Source organism: Salmo trutta, chromosome 29, assembly GCF_901001165.1.
Source record: "Salmo trutta chromosome 29, fSalTru1.1, whole genome shotgun sequence".
In the NCBI taxonomy this organism is placed as follows: Eukaryota; Metazoa; Chordata; class Actinopteri; order Salmoniformes; family Salmonidae; genus Salmo; species Salmo trutta.
Genome location: NC_042985.1, coordinates 31,711,818 through 31,734,201, shown reverse-complemented (window position 1 = coordinate 31,734,201; position 22,384 = coordinate 31,711,818). Strand labels below are relative to the sequence as shown.

The 22,384-nt window shown below is 42.9% G+C and overlaps 1 protein-coding gene across 5 annotated transcripts in view; it reads left to right on the top strand.

Annotated features, from left to right (window-relative positions):
• LOC115167407 (protein BEAN1) overlaps nucleotides 1–22,384 on the top strand; it is a 44,087-nt gene that overhangs the window by 10,052 nt on the left and 11,651 nt on the right. For 2 of the 5 annotated variants that reach the window (XM_029721806.1, XM_029721805.1), the window contains 2 exons: nucleotides 16,006–16,203; nucleotides 17,048–17,189. In XM_029721806.1, coding sequence (XP_029577666.1) covers nucleotides 16,006–16,203; nucleotides 17,048–17,189 — 340 coding nt within the window. Of the gene's footprint in view, nucleotides 1–12,570; nucleotides 12,629–15,342; nucleotides 15,739–16,005; nucleotides 16,204–17,047; nucleotides 17,190–22,384 lie in introns of those variants that run through there. The other 3 variants (XM_029721809.1, XM_029721807.1, XM_029721808.1) reach the window with 3 other exon arrangements.

The following is a 22,384-nucleotide window of genomic DNA, read 5'->3' as shown; positions in this document are numbered from 1 at the left end:
ACGGGCAATCCAAACTGGTTTGATCCAGAATGAGTGCAGCTCAATTATTCACTCACTCCCTTTCGGGGTTCGGTTGTCTAATTCGTCTTTCCATGGATCCCCCTTGGAAGGATCTCCGTATGAAGTTTCCCAGCGGCTGGAGCCTCTGGCAGAGCTGGATAAGGACAGGATCCCTGTGCTCTCAGACACCTCTAAGTCTCAGCCAATTATGGCATAGCGGATGTCAGTTTTGCCAGACTTATGCACTTTTCACCATTTCATATCTTCCTGACAGTTTCCACAACAGCTTGGAGTGAAGCAGCTTCCTTTGCCTAAATCCACAGAGGCTGAATAATCCACAATATGAATGGAAATAAAGTCCGGAGGCTAACCAAACTCAAGAGGACAGTGCATTTTCTTCCTCAATATCCCCTTGTTCTTGTAAAGCCAGGCACGCTGGAGAGAGGCACAGCCAGTCAATGATTTAATCTCGTAATCTTCTATTGAATTAATAGAATCAAAAGGCATCAACTTTCATTCTACAAGTTCTTCCCTGGTCGCTGTGTTTTTGGTGAGCCAATACTGTTAGATAACCCACTTGTAATGATAACAATTTGTTCTGAATTGAAATCTTCCATTTCATGACATGACCTAGCTCTTCCCCTAATTTGAGTTAGAATCATTTCCTGTAGCTGTTGCGTCATGCTGCTGCTCCTGTGATGTTACTGTTGCAAGAGGGACAGACAGTCCCAGCCAGGTTTGGCCCTAGATTTGTACAGGAAATGACTCATTCATACCTAACCCCATTAAGCCACTTTAGACTGATGGTGTCTGGACCTCTGGGATAGGAGCACTGTCACACCTCCACCTCAATGGGAGACAAACTAATCACGTTTCATTTTCTTGTTTTCACCATGGCAGCCTCAAGTGAATGGTCAGACGCTTTATTTTCCACACCGTTAATATCTGAATTGGTGAATCAATGGCAGATGTACAGGGCTCCACTGTTTCAATGGCTCAGTGCTCAACATGCATCTGTGATGCCTCTATGTATTATTTTCTGTTAAGGGGGATTTTCCCCTTTTCAAACACTATTCTTCTGAAAAGTGTCCAGTCCAGCAGAAATGGGGAAGGGATTTTGAGTAATTTCAAACTGCTGCCAGGCAGATGAGCAAAAATATCTATTTTAGGATTCATCATGTATCTAATGTGAAATATGCAAAGACCTAATTCCTCTGACTCTAATTCTGTTGCGGTGATGTTGACTGATGGGATTGGGTTAATGGATCTAGAATAGTGAACTATGGTGATGCCGCGGCATCACACACATACGCACGCATGCACGCACACCGTACACAACAACCACGGACCTCCTGGTGAAGGTGTGGGGTTGGATGAGGAAGAACACTGGTATAATAGTGATCATCTGTGCCAACCCTTCTGTGGTATATTAATAGGTGAGCCAGAATACACAGAGACTTAAGCCTCTATGATCCAGTTTGACCCAGATATTCATTCCCCCTCCACGGCTCTGTGACCCACATCCAGTCATATCCAACTTCCCTTCATGTATAATATTGTGGATGGTGTTATGCTGTGAAGGAGGCTGTCTTATAAAGGGCATTGTGCCCAGATGCAGTATTAGGTCGCATCTCTGAGACAGATACAGTTCATTTGTTGTTCCAGGCAGATGTTACTCTTTTGTATCACCTGTAATCTCAATGAACTGTTTCGATAGAACAAACTGAATAGTTAATGTGTCTTTGCAAAATAGGGGCCACTGCTGTCTATCTCTTTCATGCATATCAGTTGGGATCACAGGAGGCTGCTGAGGGGAGGACGGCTCATAATAATGGCTGGAATGGAGTGAATGGAATGGCATCAAACACATGGAAACCACGTGTCCGATATGTTCAATACCATTCAATTGATTCCGTTCCAGCCATTACTATGAGCCCATCCTATCCAATTAAGGTGCGACCGGCCTGCTGTGGTTGGGATATTGTATGATTGAAGGTGTGACAGGGCCGTTGTGGAAAAGACTGATTTATTGGGTTTTTGCTGTTCTGTGGATTGCTTGCTCTCCTTTTTTACGCCAGCCTCTGGGCTTTAGAATCAGATCTCTGATGCTTTGTCTTACAACCAGAAAAACAGCCAAGACCATGCAGTAGGCAGGAAATGGGTCACAACATGTATTGTGTAAAACGTAAAGCACGCTCTGGTTTGCTGTCTTTGTCACATTGAATACAGGGGCTGACGGTAGCAGAGCTGGGTACACGTGTGTTTGTTCCTATTTCTTCATAGCTCTGCTTTTGTGTACAGTTAATTTGTCTGTGGGTCGTATTTGGTTGAGTTTGTGTGTGAGCGAGAGAAAATTAGAAATAGAGAGAGATGAAAAAGAGAGGGGGAGAAAGAGAGAGAGATGGGGAGGGAGAGCGATGAGAAAGAGAGATGAGAAAGAGAGATGAAAGAGAGAGCGAGATGGGGGAGGGAGAGAGATGAGAAAGAGAGTGTAAAGTAGGGGGATAGGGAGAGGGAGAAATAGAAAGAGAGCGTGTGGGATTGTGTGTTAGTATTTGTCCCCCTGGAGCTGTTGCTCTGTGCAGTCACAGTGTGCCCTGGCCTGGTCAGCAGCTGTCATGTCATCCAGACTCCAGCCTGATTCTGATGGCTGTGCTGCAGGATGACCTTGAGCCGCTGAATCAGTCTCATGCTAAATTGATTTGGGAGTGTTGCTGTGGAGATGGCTGCATGGCTGACAGACTGCCCAGTAACAGCAGTCCCATCCCAAGTCACAGTCAGGGAGCAACAGTGACATCTCAGCCCTGGAGGCTCCTTTTAACACTGAATGTGAAAGGAGGGAACATCACTGCGACTATCAGATCCATTATAACCCATCCATCAACCAGCCAGCCAGCCAGCCAGCCAGCCAACTGAGTCTGTCTACCACAGGGTGTGCGGATGACTTCTTACCACCCACTAGTAATATGCAGGCAACGGGTGAAATTACAAGATATTATCACACACAGAAGCTGTTTATATGGACCTGGCATGGCTTTGCTAGTATGTGTGGTATGTTCTTACTCTAGTATGTATAAACAGGAGTAGTAAAGATATAGTATCTTAATTTGATCACTCTGTTGTGGCTGAGTATTTCCCTGCACCTCAGGAAATTCAGATGAGTCTCGTGATAAATACGTTCACAGAAAACCAGCAGTTCTCTTTCTTTCTCACTCGCTCAAACGCACCAGACAGAATAAATGCCCTACTACTGTAGGTCCTGCTACTGCGACATTCAAATGTACAAATATGTATCTGAAATTCGGCCATATACATCAACAACCGTAGTTTTATATATCCTGAACAAAAAGACTCAACATACAACAATTTCAATGATTTTACTGAGCTCATTTAAGGAAATCAGTCAATTGAAATGAATTCATTAGGCCCTAATCTATGGATTTCACATGACTGTGAATACAGATGCATATCTGTTGGTCACAGATACCTTAAAAATAAGTTAGGGTCGTGATCAGAAAACCAGTCAGTAGTGTATCTGGTGTGACCAGAATGTTGTCCCACTCCTCTTCAATAGCTCTGCAAAGTTGCTGGATATTGGCGAGATCTGGAACACCGAGTTGTACACGTCGATCCAGAGCATCCCAAACTTGCTCAAAGGGTGACATGTCTGGTGAGCGTGCAGGCCATGGAAGAACTGGGACATTTTCAGCTTCCAGGAATTGTGTACAGATCCTTCTGACATGGAGCCGTGCATTATCATGCTGAAACATGAGGTGATGGCGGCGGATGAATGGCATGACAATGGGCCTCAGGATCTTGTCACGGCATCTCTGTGCATTCAAATTGCCATCGATAAAATGAAATTGTGTTCGTTGTCCATAGCTTATGCCTGTCCATACAATAACCCAACCGCCACCATGGGGCACTCTGTTCACAACGTTGAGATCAGCAAACCGCTCGCCCACATGACGCCATACACGTGGTCTGCGGTTGCGAGGCCGGTTAGACGTACTGTCAAATTCTCTAAAACTACATTGGAGTCGGCTTATAGTAGAGAAATGAACATTAAATTATCTGGCAACAGCTCTGTGGGACATTCCTGCAATCAGCATGCCAATTGTACATGTCCTCACAACTTCAGACATGTGTGGCATTGTGTTGTGTGACAAAACTGCACATTTTAGAGTGGTCTTTTATTGTCCCCAGCACAAATGCACCTGTGTAATGATCATGCTGTTTAATCAGGTTCTTGACATGCTACACCTGTCAGGTGAATGAATTATCTTGGCAAAGGAGAACTGCTCACTAACAGGGATGTAAACAAATTTGTGCACATAATTTGAGAGAAATAAGCTTTTTGTGTGTATGGAACATTTCTGGTATATTTTATTTCAGCTCATGAAACATGGGACCAACACTTTACATGTTGCGTTCATATTTTTGTTCAGTGTAACTTAATAATAACACAAGATAGATATTGGTCTACGACATAGAAGTGTATCCGAAATGCAGCTGTAGGCTGCACCTAAACTATAGCCTAAAGTAGCCTATGAAAATAGAATGTGAGAACGTTTAACTTTTTTGAGAATAATCAAATCCTCCTGCAGGATTATTTTAGTCCTGCGGCGAAACTGGTCAAATTAAGATCCAACATCTCTGTGAGTATGAGAGTTACAGGGAGTATGTGACTCTCTTTATTATTGTTTTTGGAGCAATATGTTTGGAACATTGAATCACAATAAGCTTTTGTGAACTGAACTGTGAGTGTGCTTTCCACTGTAGATATAGTATCTGGTAAAAAAAAATGTAGTCAGTTAATAAGAACAAATTCTTTTTTACAATGACGGCCTACCAAAAGGCAAAAGTCCTCCTGCGGGGACAGCGGCTGGGATAAAAAAAAAAAAGATGAATATAGGACAAAACACACATCACGACAAGATAGACACCACAACACTGCATAATGAGAGACCTAATACAGCAACATAGCATGGCAGCAACACATGACAACACAGCATGGTAGCAACACAACATGACAACAACATGACAGCACCACAACACGGTAGCAGCACAAAACATGGTACAAACATTATTGGACACAGACATCAGCACAAGGGCAAGAAGGTAGAGACAATACATCACACGAAGCAGTCACAAGTGTCAGTAAGCGTGTCCATGATTGAGTCTTTGAATGAAGAGATGTAGATAAAACTGTCCAGTTTGAGTGTTTGTTGCAGCTCATTCCAGTCGCTAGCTGCAGCAAACTGAAAAGAGGTGCGACCCAGGGATGTGTGTGCTTTGGGGACCTTTAACAGAATGTGACTGGCAGAACGGGTGTTGTATGTGGAGGATGAGGGCTGCAGTAGATCTCTCAGATATGGAGGAGTGAGGCCTAAGAGGGTTTTATAAATAAGCATCAACCAGTGGGTCTTGCGACGTGTATACAGAGATGGCCAGTTTACGGAGGAGTATCGAGTGCAGTGATGTGTCCTATAAGGAGCATTGGTGGCAAATCTGTTGGCCGAATGGTAAAGAACATCTAGCTGATCTATAAATTACGTCTCCATAATCTAGCATGGGTAGGATGGTCATCTGAATCAGGGTTAGTTTGGCAGCTGGGGTGAAAGATGAGTGATTACAATAGAGGAAACCAAATTTGAACCTTAGCCTGCAGCGTTGATATTTGCTGAGAGAAGGACAGTGTACCATCTAGCCATACTCCCAAGTACTTGTATGAGCTCTAAACCCTCAGAGGTAGTAATCACACCTGTGGGGAGAGGGGCATTCTTCTTACCAAACCACATGACCTTTGTTTTGGAGGTGTTCAGAACAAGGTTTAGGGCAGAGAAAGCTTGCTGGACACTAAGAAAGCTTTGTTGTAAAGGGTTTAACACAAAATCCGGGGAGGGGCCAGCTGAGTATAAGACTGTATCATCTGCATATAAATGGATGAGAAAGCTTCCTACTGCCTGAGCTATGTTGTTGATGTAAATTGAGAAGAGGCTCCTGAATTTCTGCTTTCATGTGTCAAAGCCTGCAGTGCCCTGCTCATAAATTACCCATGAGCCCCTGTGTGAGAATCATACCCACCTCCTGGCTGCCTGGTCTGGCAGTAGGTGACTGGTAGAGGAGCGAGAGGCTTCGTGTCAGGCCTGGGATCCGGACATCCTTCCTCACTCCACTGGTGATTTGACATGACTGCTTAATGACTACCTCAACCAAGGGCCCAGAATCAGACCTGACGTTTGCTCAATACAACCGGAAGCCGTCTACTTAGCGCTTCCCGACTGAACTGATCTGCTGCTGCTAACTCACAAACAGACCAGAGAGACAGAGACAGTACTACATGTGCAGCCCTTCCTTTGTCATCAACATAACCACATCCTGAAGAAAAACACTTTGTTGGGAGAAGCAGCCAAGATTTTTTTCCTTAATTTTATATATTAATTTATTTACCTTTATTTTACTAGGCAAGTCAGTTAAGAACAAATTCTTATTTACAATGATGGCCTACACCAGCTAAATCCAGACGACGCTGGGCAGATTGTGCGCCACCCTCTGGGACTCCCAATCACATCCGGTTGTAATACAGCCTGGAATCAAACCAGGATGTGTGTAGTGACACCTCAAGCACTGAGATGCAGTGCCTTAGACCGCTGTAGCACTCGGGAGCCGATGTTTCTGCTTTAGACTGTAACCCCAGTGTTACACTAGTCATACACCCTTATGTTATAGTGATGGGGGGAAAATCTGTACAGTTACATGTTTGGAGATATTATTTTTGAAGATATATTGTATCATATCTTTTTGACAATATCGCAAAATTATTTTTGCGCTAGTTGGCTGCACCAAAACTCTAGTATTTTTCCTTCATAGCTTGTTCTTCATCTTCTCTTTAAATAGGGAGCCAATTTGTTTTCAACACTCCATGACTGATCAAAACTTGTTTCCCATGTTTCTCTCTTGTCCGTCTGCAGCAGACATATGGTGAGCAATATGTTTGGAACATCAAATCGCAATAAAATCACAGTATCGCAATAAATATCGTATCAGCACTTAAGTATCGTGATAATATTGTATCGTGACGTCCCTGGCAATACCAGCCCTATTATGTTATACTAGGCACATTGTGTTTCCATAGCTAGGGCTGACAGTAGGAAGAGCAGAATCAACAACCTCTGCATAATCCAAACAGTTGCTTTGTGAGAAGGTGTTAAAGTTCACAGTTAGCCATTGTTAAGTAAATGCCAGCAGAAAAGTACCAGTGGCCTGGCTTTGGCCCCAAGTGAGAGCATGTCCGCCGGAGCCATGGCCCAGTGAGACACGGGTGCCGGCCCGCATAGATGGAAACAGAGAAGCCTGAGCCTTTTTGTGTAAAACATTGGGGGTAAATCCTTTTTGGAAATGCACCATGAGTGAACTGCTATGTCTTTGGTCTAGTTTGTACATTTCAAAAAAGGGCATGGAATGTTACTAGCACACCTGTATTGTGTTTCCAATTATCCCTGGTGTCACTTAGCAACACTTCAAGGTGTACCAGTGGCACTCCCTTTACTATTGGTTGTTTTGTAAGTAAACTACACGTTGGCTTTTTGAAGCGCGAGCTACTGCAGTGTGTGCTTTGTAGTGTGGCTAAGATCGATTTCTGCTCAATGAAGCAGGCTCTACCTTACATTAGAAGAATGGATTGCGGGGAAAGCATTTCTAACAGTCTGTGGTGCTTTTCCACGCAGTGCTGTCCATCCCTCAGACTCGTCATACAGGGCCATTTCTTCCCAGTGTCTGCCTTCATAAGACTTCCGCTCACCCCCTCATGGCATTGAAGGAACACATTTGTGATGAGAGGAGAAAAGCTGTCACCCGGCAGAGACAGGGCAGTCCTTTCACTCGTCCCCGCCACAGTCCTCTCCTCTTCTCTCACTCTTCTTTATTTGCCTGTCTTTTTTTCTCCTCTTCTTCTTCTCATGTGTTGCAGTCTTTTGGTAAGCGCTGTGGACATCTGACATGTTTTCTTGTTAATAGAAGAGGGAAATTGTATGTGTGTCCCTGCCTGTCGCTTCTGTTATCCCCATGCTTAGGGTTGCAACGGGAAGTTATATTACTGTTAAACTTTCTAATTTTACAAGTAAACTACGAGAATTGTGGTATCTTTCAAGGATTTTATGTAATCTATCGCAAGCCATCTAGTGGCCCTTTTTGGTACTTCAGATTTGTACAGGTGTCTGTAATTATTTCTGGCCCTCTGTGTGGCCTTATCACCTGTAAAATGTATGAAATCTTTTTTTTGCGGGGGGGGGATGACAAAGCTGTTAAACATTATCCTAAATATAAACCATCACCTTAGTGAATATCATTGGTGTTAAATATGAGGGTTTCAGCATGAAATGTCCTTTATATTTTTTTTCACACACTTTTTTTATTTTACTATGTCAGTTTGTTGTCTCTGTTTTGCATTCAAACTGGTGGAATTATCATCAACAGTTGGAAGAGTTGCAGAGTTAATTGAAAATAATGCTATTGTTGATTCAATGCTTTTTTCATTAGTTATTTTCGAGCTATTTTCTCTTGGACCATGTGGTCTATCAACTAGAAACTCATGGACAATATGGAACTAAAAGAAATGTATACTAAATATGAATAAAAACATTTTTTAAGTTATTGAACTATAAATTACCAAAGTTACAATAGATTGTCATAGATATTCTGTAAATTACCGAAATTACTGAAGATTCTGGTAGCTTTGGTAAACTAACGCTATCTTCGCAACCCTACCCGTGCCACAGGGGACACACTCAGGGAAATAAGCAAAGAGTTGTGTCACCTATTAAATCAAGTGACAAATCTGTGTGAATGGGAGTCCCATGGTGGATCATGTGTTGCTTGTAGGAGGTAGCAAGTCTTGTGTGACGTAAGACACGGAACTGCCACAAAATGGTAGTCATTGTACTGGCCTGGGATACCAGCCTGTCTTCCAGTCCCTGAGTTCGTTTATTTCCTGCTCAGAGGATACCTTCGTCTTTGGAGACGAAGTTGGGATTTTGTTGTTATTGAAGCCTATGGGGATTGCTGATTTAAGTCAAAAATACTCTCATAGTCCTTTTCATTCATAATACCAATACATATTGTTAAAGGTGGATGTGGAGCTAGATATTTTATTCTTTTTAATGTTGTTATCATTCAGAATTGGAATAAATATATATAGATATCCTTGAGGTCAGAGCAGAAATCAGGCGTCTGCAAAATATCTCTGCTCTTCTCTGGCATACAATAGGTTAATCTTCTAGAGGCATGCACGGTGACATTTGTTTTCCTCGTCACCTTGAGAGAATGCCCACAACGTCAGGGAGGACTGTTATCGTTGAATGCAGACAGAGGAGTCCTTATCACCCCTCGTTCTATAGGGCCGTATCAACGTGTTTTACTCTCTCTCCACATAACCATGTACCTCTGGGTAATACACATGTAATACGACAGCCTTCATCTTCTCCTCACTCTGCATTCCCTACTGGCCCAGTGACCATCACCATAGACCACACAGGTTGTCACCTGCACAATGTACTCAGTGATGGATGTCCCGTATACGTATTCATAGTGCAGTCATCTTCAGAACAATTTTATATATTTAAAAAAAATGTATTTAACCTTTATTTAACAGTTACCAAAACACATCCAGACATCCTCTCAGGATCAGACTGACGTCTCAATGTTATGGTCCCTCTCGCTTGTATAGAGTCTATAGACTATTTAAAGCAGACCCTGTCATCATCTATCAGTATCATAATAGTCACCTTTGATCCAACAAGGTTTCACATGGGTAGACAAGCATGTGGCCAACTGATGCACTGGATGTGGCCTTGGTATGTGCCGTACATGTCAGGACAACACAGGCATTAGAGTGATTGTCTTGTATTGAGGTCATACAGGAACTTCCTGTGTGTACTGAATAACTTCCGCTGTTACATGTTTGTCATGTCCCACTGAATCAGCCTAGCGTCAACATATTGAACACGAGAAACTGCATTAGACTTCTTCTCACAAGGTTGTACATACCAATGTGATATGTAATAAATATGTTAAAATGGCTACCCGGTAAAGCGGGAATTGGCTTATAAAGAATTGACCAAAAAAATCTGCAAAACACTTCCTCACAGCGACGTGCCATGTGTTAAAGAATGATCAGCACCCGCTTGGGTTGGTGCTGAAGATGTGTTAATTAGCTATGGTTCGTCTTCTGTGTTAAAACATAAAAAAATCACACTGAATTCACACCGAAGTTGTGGTTATCATATCTTAAATCTGTCATTGGAGGGGAAAAATGAACTTCATAAGATTTCATAGACTTGTTTATTTGTGTTGTCCGATCTCTCCTCTGAGAGAGATAGAGATGCTGGTTATGTGTCATTTAATATTGTTTGGTTTTATATTACGCTCCTATAGCAGCGATGCTGTTCAACGCTTCTTTATTCTAGCATCTCCTGAGAGTAAAGCCTCCGAGTTCCTCTGTCTAACCAGAATAATGTGCCAGGAAAGATGCCCTCGCTCGGTTTTCTTCTCCCACTCTCTCTGCAGCTGGGGCCAGGCCTGCTAACCCCACAGGGCGCACAAACATCACACAGACACAATTTATAACAATCACCTCTCCCGCTCTCTCTCGCTCCCCGTGCCTCTCCTCACACACACGCACTCTCTCGTTCTCTCTCTCTCTCTCTCTCTCTCTCTCTCTCGCTCTCTCTTTTTCTCTCTGTCTGTTCACACAATCACACTCACGCACTGCCGTTCATATTCCCGGAGTTATCATATTGAGGTTGATACCATCGTACAGTAGACAGTTCCACTGTTTGAGAACACCAAAGTCCTATGAGAAATATATAGTGTGTGGGTGTACTACTTGGCTTTGTCTGGATTACAAAGCACTTGAGGAGGAACGGAATGATATTGTGAATTTAAATCACAGGGAGCTTTATCGATGGGTCTGTTTAATGTTCAACAGAAAGACAGGGCAGGGGTGGCAGGATAGGAGTGGAGTCTTATGGGAGCGATCATAAAGACAGTGAGAAATGCTTTCTAATCTTATGAATCTTGACCAGGGAGTACACAACTGTCATATAAACACAAAGGCACAAGGGGACAGACTACCACTGTTAGCAGTATTATCTGAGCATGAGGAAAGGACGTTTGGACTAAATGTGGGCTATAATTATTGTAATCTGTGGTACAAAACTGGAATGAGTCCCGTGGGAGAAAGGGAGGGTGGATGAGAAAGAGAATGGAAAGGGAATGGTGTGTTCAACACCAATGCAAAGTTGAAGAAATAAGGATGAAACGGGAGTGATCGAGAAAAGGGGAGGATATGTTCTTTCATAAAAATATGAGAAATTGAGGAAGAGATTAAGAGCGTGAGGGAGAGAGGGTACATTGATTATATACAGTACGTAGTCCTGGTGTTCTGGACTGGTGTGACCCTCTGCCTCGAGCGGGCTGGCTGTGTGCTCTCTGTGAGGTCCTGTGTCAGGGGCCCAAGGGCAGGTTTGGAGAAGGTCAACAAGACTTACTGCTGCATGGAGGAGCAGCAATCAAATACAATCAAAGTGCTCCGTAGACCCAGGCACTGACAATATGCCATTCACTCAGCTCAACAGCAGACACACGCACTTACGTACACACTTTCTCTTTCTTTCTTTCTTTCGCTCTCTCTCTCTCACTCACTCACTCACTCACTCTCACACACACATACAAACAAACCCAGCTTCACCTAAGACATTCTCTGGAGAATCCTCCACAGCACATCCTGTATCATGCACATGGGCAATATGACATCCCAGACATGTGTCTCCCAATGTGAAGCACAGCCAGCTGGATGACCCAAGGCATCCATGGTGCATTGGCTACAGCACTGGGCCCTGGAAACATGGCCATGTGGCACTCTGCTGCTGGTGGTGCTCTCAGAGATGTCTTTACAGGCACAGCACTACAAAATGCATCACTTACTGGATAGTAGGACTGAACCCATACTGCTGAATTCAGCACATACTGTATCAGGACTACCAATCACTACTACCAATTGGTAGGTACATGGTGTCAACTAGGAGTTTAGCAGGTGAATTACTTAAACAACAAACTATAATCCGACTCTTAACTATTTGGCACAGTCATGGCCCTCTCCAGTATGTGAGATTCATGAAGAGCAACAGCGGAGGTTTGTTCACATTATGTTTCTAAAAGGCCTCTTAATGACAGAGCAAAGGCTAATTAGCATCACTGTTTTGGGCAGTGAAGAATCACACTAAATTAAGAAAAATGCTAACCATGCCCAGATGCTTGATACACAACAAGAGTTGCCTTTTTTTCAGAGTGAGGCTTTGACTTGATGCCTTTAGAAATATCAAACCGTATATATATATGTATCTCTCGCTCTCTCTTTTTCTCTCTCACCCTCTCTCTCTCAATCAGATATCATATCAAATAATACAGTTATTATTCAATAGTGTGTTATTTCAATGCATCACTGATCTAGTGATTGATTTTGATGTCTCTGCTCTCTGCTCGTTTATGTTCCCGGCTGCCTTCTTTTAGATTAAACCAATCTTCATAAAGCATCAGCTCGGGGAAAAGAGTCCTGAGAAAGCATTGTGTAAGCAGTCCCGTGAATCATATATAACCATAATGAGTTGCCCTGTAGAATAATCCCATTAACCTACACTGTGATATCGCCCTTTATTGCCCTCAGACCTTTCTCTGCATTAACACTGACCTCAGACTTGTTCCAGATCAGTATTAATGGAAGACTGGACTTTATTTTGACACACCACAGACACTGTATATTTATTACCAGTAGGATAACTTCACATCTCCTTTCAATTAGGAGGAGAAACCCTCGGATGGAATTTCCCCCAAATCAATCTATCAATGTATTAATCAATTTAAGAAATGTGTTCATTTATGGTTCTGTAGTGTAATACACAGCCTGTGGAATCATTAGATTTGCATAGCTAGTTCACTCCCAGAGCAACAGGAGAGGAGCTGCAAGTAGTCCCTTGTTTTGATAGCATCGTTGCAATGATGTCAATGTGCCCACTAGCCAATCAGGATGCCCAGCAAACTAAATTGGTTCTGTGAATGTTCCCAGAACATTCAATAGGTTTCCCCAAAAGTTATAATAACACCAAAACTGTCCAGTTGTGCTGATGATTATACAATGTTTGTATAAAACATTCACCTGATGTTGCAAGAACGTTCCCAAAACAAATGTTGTTATTACATAACCTGGAAATCTAATAAGAACATTAGGGTAAAGTTCTGTGGTGGCTGTTACAGATGTTGTGCACAACATTTTAGTGAATGTTAGAACATTCCAAGGATATTTCATAAAACATTAAAAAAAAACATTTTGATATCATAAACATTATTTGAATGTTTTGGGGATGTTATCTTCCTAATGTTATCTTCCTAACTAGAATTTAATGGGAATATAATGTTGTGGGAATGTTCCTGGTTTGCTGTGTGGCCACTGCAGGGATGCAGGCAGCTACAGTGCCTTTGGAAAGTATTCAGACCCCTTGACTTTTTCCACATTTTGTTACGTTACAGCCTTATTTGAAAATTGATTAAATAAAATAAAAATCCTCAGCAATCTACACACCATACCCGATAATGACAAAGCAAAAACAGAAATACCTTATTTACATAAGTATTCAGACCCTTTGCTATCAGACTCGAAATTGAACTCAGGTGCATCCTGTTTCCATTGATCATCCTTGAGATGTTTCTACAACTTGATAAGAGTCCACCTGTGGTAAATTCATTTGATTGGACATGATTTGGAAAGGCACACACCTGTCTATTTAAGGTCCCACAGTTAGTGCATGCCAGAGCAAAAACCAAGCCATGAAGTCAAAGGAATTGTCAGTAGAGCTCCGAAACAGGATTGTGTCAAGGCACATATCTGTGGAAGGGTACCAAAATATGTCTGCAGCATTGAAGGTCCCCAAGAACACAGTGGCCTCCATCATTCTTAAATGGAAGAAGTTTGGAACCACCAAGACTCTTCCTAGGGCTAGCCACCCAGCCAAACTGAGCAGTCAGGGGAGAAGGGCCTTGGTCAGGGAGGTGACCAAGAACCCAATGGTCACTCTGACAGAGCTCTAGAGTTCCTCTGTGGAGATGGGAGAACCTTCCAGAAGGACAACCACCTTTGCAGATCTCTGCAGCACTCCACCAATCAGGCCTTTATGGTAGAATGGCCAGACGGAAGCCACTCCTCAGTAAAAGGCACACGACAGCCCGCTGGAGTTTGCCAGAAGACACCCAAAGACTCAGACCATGAGAAACAAGATTCTCTGGTCTGATGAAACCAAGCTTGAACTCTTTGGCCTGAATGCAAAGCGTCACGTACATCTGGAAGAAACCTGGCACCATCCCTACGGTGAAGCATGGTGGTGGCAGCATCATGCTATGCAGATGTTTTTCAGCAGCAGGGACTGAGAGACTAGTCAGGATTGAGGCAAAGATGAATGGAGCAAAATACAGAGAGATCCTTGATGAAAACCTGCTCCAGAGCGCTCAGGACCTCAGACTGGGGTGAAGGTTCACCTTCCATCAGTACAACGACCCTAAGCACACAGCCAAGACAACGCAGGAGTGGCTTCGGGACAAGTCTCTGAATGACCTTGAGTGGCCCAGCCAGAGCCCGGACTTGAACCCGATTGAACATCTCTGAAGGGACCTGAAAATAGCTGTGCAGCAACTCTCCCCATCCAACCTGACAGTGCTTAAGAGGATCTTCAGAGAAGAATGGGAGAAACTCCCCAAATACAGGTGTGCCAAGCTTGTAGCGTCATACCCAAGAAGACGCAAGGCTGTAATCGCTGCCAAAGGTGCTTAAACAAAGTACTGAGTAAAGGGTCTGAATACTTATGTAAATGTGACATTTCATTTTCTTAAATTGTTTTTATAAATGATCAACAAAAAAAAGTCTAAAAAACTGTTTTTGCTTTGTCCTTATGGGATATTGTGTGTAGCTTGATGAGGGGAAAAAAACAATTTCATCAATTTTAGAATAAGGCTGTAACCCAACAAAATGTGGAAAAAGGCAACGTATCTGAATACTTTCCGAAGGCACTGTATGCCAACACATAAACAGCATGACGCAGTAGACTACTCTCCTAGATCTTCAAATCAACACACAATGCTCACTGTGGATTAAAAGATTAACATTGATTGTGATCAACACAAATATTTTATAACCTCAATTATGGCAGGAATTCCTCAGCAGGGAAGAGATGAATAGAGACTAATATGATTAGCATTTAGACAACGGCCTCCTCATAAATAAATTGATTAGATTTCTTGTCTCCTGTTGATGGCCCCCCAAAAGATTTTCAGATTCCAAGTGTGGCAAAGATAGCACGGCAGCTAGTATTATCTCGGCTTGCACTTGGATATTGAATCTGTCTGTGTCACTAGCTGTGTGGTGTTATTTGAGTACATTTTATTTATGTTGTGTGCGCTTATTTTGGTTTCCCTCTAGTTCTGATGAAAAGGGTGAAGGGGATTTGAGAAGAGTCACTAATGGCTGAAGTTGGGTTTCTGCCTCCTGAGCTGACATGAAAGAGTTCCACCCTGTGTATTTAAAAATTCTAACGGGTTGAGGATTAAATATTAAACACTGCAGACTTGAGAATCTATTCCTCCGCTGAGGAATGAAAATCTTGGGAGTGTTCCTGACCTGCGGTCCACAGAGAGGTATGTGTATGATGAGAAATATCAGCTTACATGTTTCTCTCCGTAGGGTCATGGAGGCATTGTCTCACATTGACATTGCCACAAAGGGTTTGAATGTGTTTTTTTTCTCTCTCTCTACTTTCTCTAATTCTCTCACCGCTTTCTTCTCTCTATCACCTCCCTCTTCCCCCCTCTTCCTTCTCTCCACGCTGTCCCTCTTTTATTCCATTCTTCCCTGATTTCTCTTTTCTGTGGCTGGGCCCCACCTGTGGTCTGTGGTCTGTGCAGTGAGCTCGAACCAGAGCAGTGCCCATGAGTACCCAGACTGCCGTGATGGGGGCAGCGAGGCCAGCCTGCTGGTGTCACCGCTGGTGGTGGCTGGCATCGTCATCGGCCTGGTGCTCTTCCTGTCCTGCGTTACCATCATCGTGGGCAGCCTGCGCAAAGACAGCCGTCTGCGCAACCCCCACCTGCGGGCCAGCTATGGTGAGTTACAGAGAGTTGTCCATCGATGAGGCCAGTAGGTGTGTTAGAGGCCCGTTCATTTAGAAGCTTTAGTTTATCCGTTTTCAGTTGAAAGTGGTTTCATAGGTCTTATTTACAAATCCCTGGGACAAAATGTATGGCCATGAATTTTCTATGCTAGTTTTCCCAGAGCTGAATCAGTAGAAGATATCCAGTTCAGTCTTCCAATGAACACATTTCACCCTCATGGCATTAATATGCCACATTTGGCATTCTCCAGAGCTGGCATTTAAACCAACCAGTGCTCTTCTCTTGAAACCTCATCTAAAGGGACCACACTCTGCCTGTGGGGTTGATAACGGAATGGGAAAATAACAAAATATTGCACCAAACTGAATCACACACACAGCCAAAGCCATGTCTGTGGATGGCCACTTGGCCCAATGGACTGGGTCCCATTGTCAGTCCACACAGAGACAGCACAAAAAGCTCAAAGAGCATCCTTTGTGTGAGGATGCGGCCCCATTCTCCCTCTGCCTGGCCAAAGGCTGATATACCCAGATTATATCACACTGGCTTCAATCACAGCCCCTCTATCTTCAAGGATCCACATGCCCTTAGCCTTATATTTCATAAAATATTCTGACTGCTCCAGTGTAAAAACAGTGCAGATAGACTGCAAAAATAAATATTTACTGTAAATCTGCTTATTCAGTTCAAAGTAGGATCCCTAAACCATGAGATATATAATTCAGTTGAACTGAACACAGAGCGTATTTACAATCCTGACCGTGTGCTATAGTTCACGGAGAAAAAAGCTATTGTGTTCGTTAGTGTTGTATTAGACTGCCCTGCCTCTCCACAGCTCCGGATGGCTTTTCGTACGGCGGCTCCATCGGGGAGCTGAGGTCGACGTGTATCGAGGAGTTCCCTCCAGCGTTTGACTTTGACTCCTACGTGGAGACTCTATCACAAGTCAACGTGATGTATCCAGACTCCCCGCCTCAGTAAGTCATTTAACTCTACTGTGTTACCACCCAAATGGCATTACGATCCTATTCATTCCTTTGGTTACCATTATGGCTAGATAAAGGGAGTTTTGTGATGGTGTATTTGCTGTTCTCGTCATACGTTGTGAAAAATGATGGATGAGTAATGATCATGATCACCACTATGGAGGGTTACCTCTGGGTGATCCCCAGGGTGTGTGTGTGCTAGGATCTGACTATGATAATGAAGCAGGACCATTGTGAAGGGACAAGGTAATGGAATGGAGGGATGGGCTGAGGAATGGAGAGCTGTAGTAAGGAGTAGATGTGAGAAGTGGTTAAGAGCTCTCTAATCAATCTGAAGATCACATTATCATCCACCATAGTGGAGAGCCATAGTTGCTATGATGGGGCTTTCTGTACTTAGTGCACTCTTATGATTATATGATTGAAATGTATAGGGTTTTGGAATATATAAAATATGTATTTCATTTGCATTCCAGTTTCCATGCGATAACTGTGGTTCTCTAGCTCAATTAGTAGATCACAGTGCTTGCAATGCCAGGATAGTGGGTTCAATTCCTGGGACCACCCGTATGTAAAATGTATGCACTTTGGATAAAAGCGTCTGCTAAATGATACTGTATATAATCATAACTGTGCTGTAAGCCATGCTCACCTTATCAGCAGCAAACAGTTGTGGGGATTGTGCTTGAAGATGCTTTTGAAAGCCTTTTTAGTTTAAATTTGCCAAGATGGCTGTCCTCTACCCTCCTAGTGTAGTCTTTGAAGACATACAGTAAGAAGACAGAAAGAGTAGGAGAGATATGAGAAAGAGAGGAAGAGAGAGAGAGGGAAAAGAAGACTCCATTAACACACCAGCCTTACAATTCAGTTCTCCTGCATGCTTGCGGAGTTAGGTCAGGCCTCGGTAACCTCTCTGAGGTTGAGTTGAACCACGCTGTTGTGTCAAGTCGTTCATTAGAGTACTGTTGCACAGCTCAACTCTTTCATGGCTGGGTGCTCCGCCTCTACTCTAAACTCACCGCCCGGCGCACAGCCTGCTTCGCTCCCTGAACAAGCTTCTGGTGCTGCTGGTAAATGCCACTGTTTTGCGCTGAAAGACGCCCGGTGTGTTTGATCTAAATGGCAGCCCAGCTAATTGGAGTCTTTAATAATTCAGCCGTATAACTCTCTCTTGCAGTTTGGTCTGCCATCCTTTCTAAAGACACTTGTGATAATGCCAGCTGATAAAAGAAGGTTAAAGAAATGAGAGTCTAGAATACATTGATTGTAATACATGGCACAATAAACACTGTTTCTCACTACCTCTCTCAATGAGAGGAGAGGATCGCCTTAGGTTAAGTGTAACAAAATGGAAGCAAGCTCAACCTGAGCACCAGTCTTGACAGTTGGTTTAAAAATTACTTGACAGATAGAACTCAATGTGTCGGGGGTACTGATGGTGTTAAATCAGGTTTTCTGGACATACAAAAGGTGTCCCGCAGGGGTCAATTCTGGGTCCTGTACTTTTTACTGTTTACATGAATAATATTGACTTGTCTGTAAAAAATTGTAACCTGCACTTGTATGCCAATGATACTGTTGTGTATGCTTTTGTCCCACGGTTGACCAGGCTCTACCTGAACTACAGTCTACCTTCATTGTATTACAATAACTTTATGAAATGAGTATTGAATGCAGGTAAAACTAAGTAAATGTTGTTCTCTAGGGTGCATAAAAACAATTCTGATGATTTAAACATATGTACTTTGGATGGTGTCCATATTGATCGTGTCCCTGCTTACAAATATCTGGGCATTTTGATAGATGAAAAGCTGCCTTTTAAAAAGCATATTGATGACTTAGTTAAGAAACTGAGAATAAAAATGGGCTTCTTCAACAATATTCAATGTGCGGGACAAAATTGAGGCTATGATTAAGAAGTTGGAGCTCTTCTCTGTCTGTATTAACACGGACAACACACAGGTCTTTCCATCATTGTATGATTTTTTTGTGTGGAAATGAGCTCAAGTTTACGGACAATGTCAAATGTGATATAGCGAAGCACCTGAGTGAGTTGGGTGCGCAATTACGCAGGTACTTTCCCGAAACGGATGACACAAACAACTGGAGTCATTATCCCTTTCATGCCCTGCCTCCAGTCCACTTACCGATATCTGAACAAGAGAGTCTCATCGAAATTGCAACAAGCGGTTCTGTGAAAATTGAATTTAATCAGAAGCCACTGCCAGATTTCTGGATTGGGCTGTGCTCAGAGTATCCTGCCTTGGCAAATCGCGCTGTTAAGACACTGATGCCCTTTGCAACCACGTACAGTTTTAGTACTCATCACTGCATTCTCTAACCAGAAAATTGGTTGACTCTTTGATGTCCCGTAGGTTGATACATTGCTATGTTATGTATAAAGCCCTTTTACAAAAACTCCCACTGTAGCTAACATCTTTACTAAACTTTAGACACAGGGATGGCTAACTCTGGAAATTCCTTTGGTCTCTACTGAGTTAGATAAATCAGCTTTTAGTTTTCTTGCCCCTTATAGGTGGAACAATCTACCAAATGTTCTCAAATTTGATGTTTTGGTGCCTCTAGGGCAATTCAGAAAGCTGATTGAGGACCGTACTACTGATGAATGTGTTTTTCTTTCTTTCTGCTTGCATTTTGTATTTATATTTTGATGTGTGTATTTTCTGTAATTTCTGTAATTCAGGGCTCATTTGTAAAAGAGACCTTGGTCTCAGTATGACTCGCTGATAAAATAAAGATAAAATAAAACAAACAAAAAGTTGTTTCCTCACAGAGAGAGGGTAGGCTACGAAGCAGTTCTTTATTCCCTGTTTAGGTTCAGTGTGCTAGAGTCTAGTTAATGCACTCTTTCCTCACTGTGGTTGGATTACATAGGAGGAGGATGAGGCTTAATCCTGGCAGTCCTCTAAACCTCCACAGGCTCAATCTGCAGGTCTAGACATCCTGCCAGCCTCCACCACATCATCTCCACTCTGATCCCTGGCTGACACTACACCTGCTTACTGACTACTGGGCTGTGATTACATCCTAAACTGCTCCTGATGATTTCACTATCTTGGAATGACCCCATGTATATCAGAATGAAGATAGAAAACAAACCCGAGAGGAAATGCAACCTTTCTGTAACTGTTGTAGATGGACAGACTACTCTGTGGGTTTGGTTTGAAGCCACCCACTTTTCCCTCCCCTCCCTCAGGTATAAGATGAGATAAGATAATTAGGTGGGTGCTTACATTTCCAATTTGCACATGTGAATTGGAAATCCATTTTTTGCATATCACACTTTAACACCTTCGGATAGTGGGGTCAGAGCACAGGTCATTCATTATTGACGGCGACCCTGAAACAATTAGAGTTAAGTGCCTTGCTCAAGGACACATAGATAGATTTTTTTACCTAGTCGGTTACGGGCCCAACACTCCTAAACGCTAGGCTACCTGCCGCCCAGGACTCCAGGTGTGTGTGTGTGTGTGTGTGTGCGTGCGCGCGCGCGCGCGCGCATGTGTGCGTGCACACGCGCGTGGCTTGTTTATCCGGCTCAATTCTGCCTGCTTGCCCTTCAAGGTTTGTTTCACAGAGTCACAATGTTATTTGCATTTATATGACAGTTCCATTAGTGCGGCGGCCCCTGTGTACGGCCCTGTGAGGGGCCTCTAAAGAGGGTGAAATTACCTCTCCCTCCAGAGGAGCCATCTGAAACATCAGGCCCTTTCCTGTTCAACAACAAATTATGAAAAATATGGAATATAACATGCCATAGACAGGGCTATTAATGTCACTGAATGGTGTGTAAGTCAGTTTGGCGTTATATCAATCTGCTCAATTTCTGTATAGAAAGTAATGTCCTGCCTCATTTATTCACTGGCCTTTTCTATCAGATAAACCTGTAGGTTACATACAGTATGTAAATGGGGCTTTAGCCTATGTTTATAACTGGTTCTAACATGCGTCTTTTGTCCTGATCTTGTCCACATTCTGATTGTGCCCACATTTTTAGACAGGTGTAGAAGATTAAAAGACGGATTGTGATCAGGTCTCCTGGCCAACTCCGGAGGTAGTCAGGCATGTCTCGATATCTTAGTGTAGACGGATCTGGACAGTGAAACCATTTAAATCACCATTATCCTGCCTTCTAAAATCATCAGTCAAGTGGCAACATTGACTTATGACATCAATGTGTCTTAAAATCAATAAATACATATATTTTTTTTAAATAACATCTGTCAAATAATTTGCATACAGGGAGGGACCAAGATATCTGGTCAGAATTTGGACACAGTGGATGGATAAGAGACATTTAAATACCGTGTGTAGATGTATATCTGAAAATGTGGGCACAGTCAGAATGTGGACAAGATCAGGACACAGGATGCATGTTAGCGCCAGGTATAAACAAGGCTTACAAGAGAGAGATTGAGTGGGCACGAGTGAGAGGAAGAGGAAGAGGAGGTTTAGCCGATCGTGTCTCTTCACATGAAAAACACAAGTCTTTGTTCTGCGCTAAATGCCAACACCTGGTTGTTGATAGCTTGTCCTTTAATGAGACATATGTTAATGATAACCAGATTGTCAAAACCAGTGTTGATCTTTGCAGTGTCACAGCAACATCTAAGAAAGTCCTATGCTAACACAACGTATTTCATGATAAGACCAGACAGGATTACTAGCTTCTTATTGGCAAATTGTCAAGTAGTGCTTGTGTTTTCAAGCCTTTAGAGAGCTTGTGTTATTATTGGCTTGGATGTTAGGCTCTACTGTTAGATGGGTTTAGTGGTGGTGGTGGTGGTGGTGGTGGTGGGCTTGGTTGTTGGTGCTGAACAAGCCACTCTGTCAATGCCTCTGCCTCTCATAGCCTCCATCCATCTCTGCTACGCTGTGGAGGGAGGGAAATCACTCCTCACATTAACAGAGGCACGATTCCTGTCTGAGGCCTAATGTGCTTTTATCACTCCCAAACTACGTCTTCTCAAGCTACGTATTCTTCATTGCTGTTCCAATTAACGTGGGAAACATCAACCACACCACAGGGATGTTTCCTTATGCCTGAATTTAGGCTAAGATGTGTCAAAGATTGAGGTAGATTTAGATCATGAAGAATATCCAGTGCAAAATAGAAATATCTAAATATGTTGGCTGAGGACCAGTGCTTTGGAGAGGATAAAAGA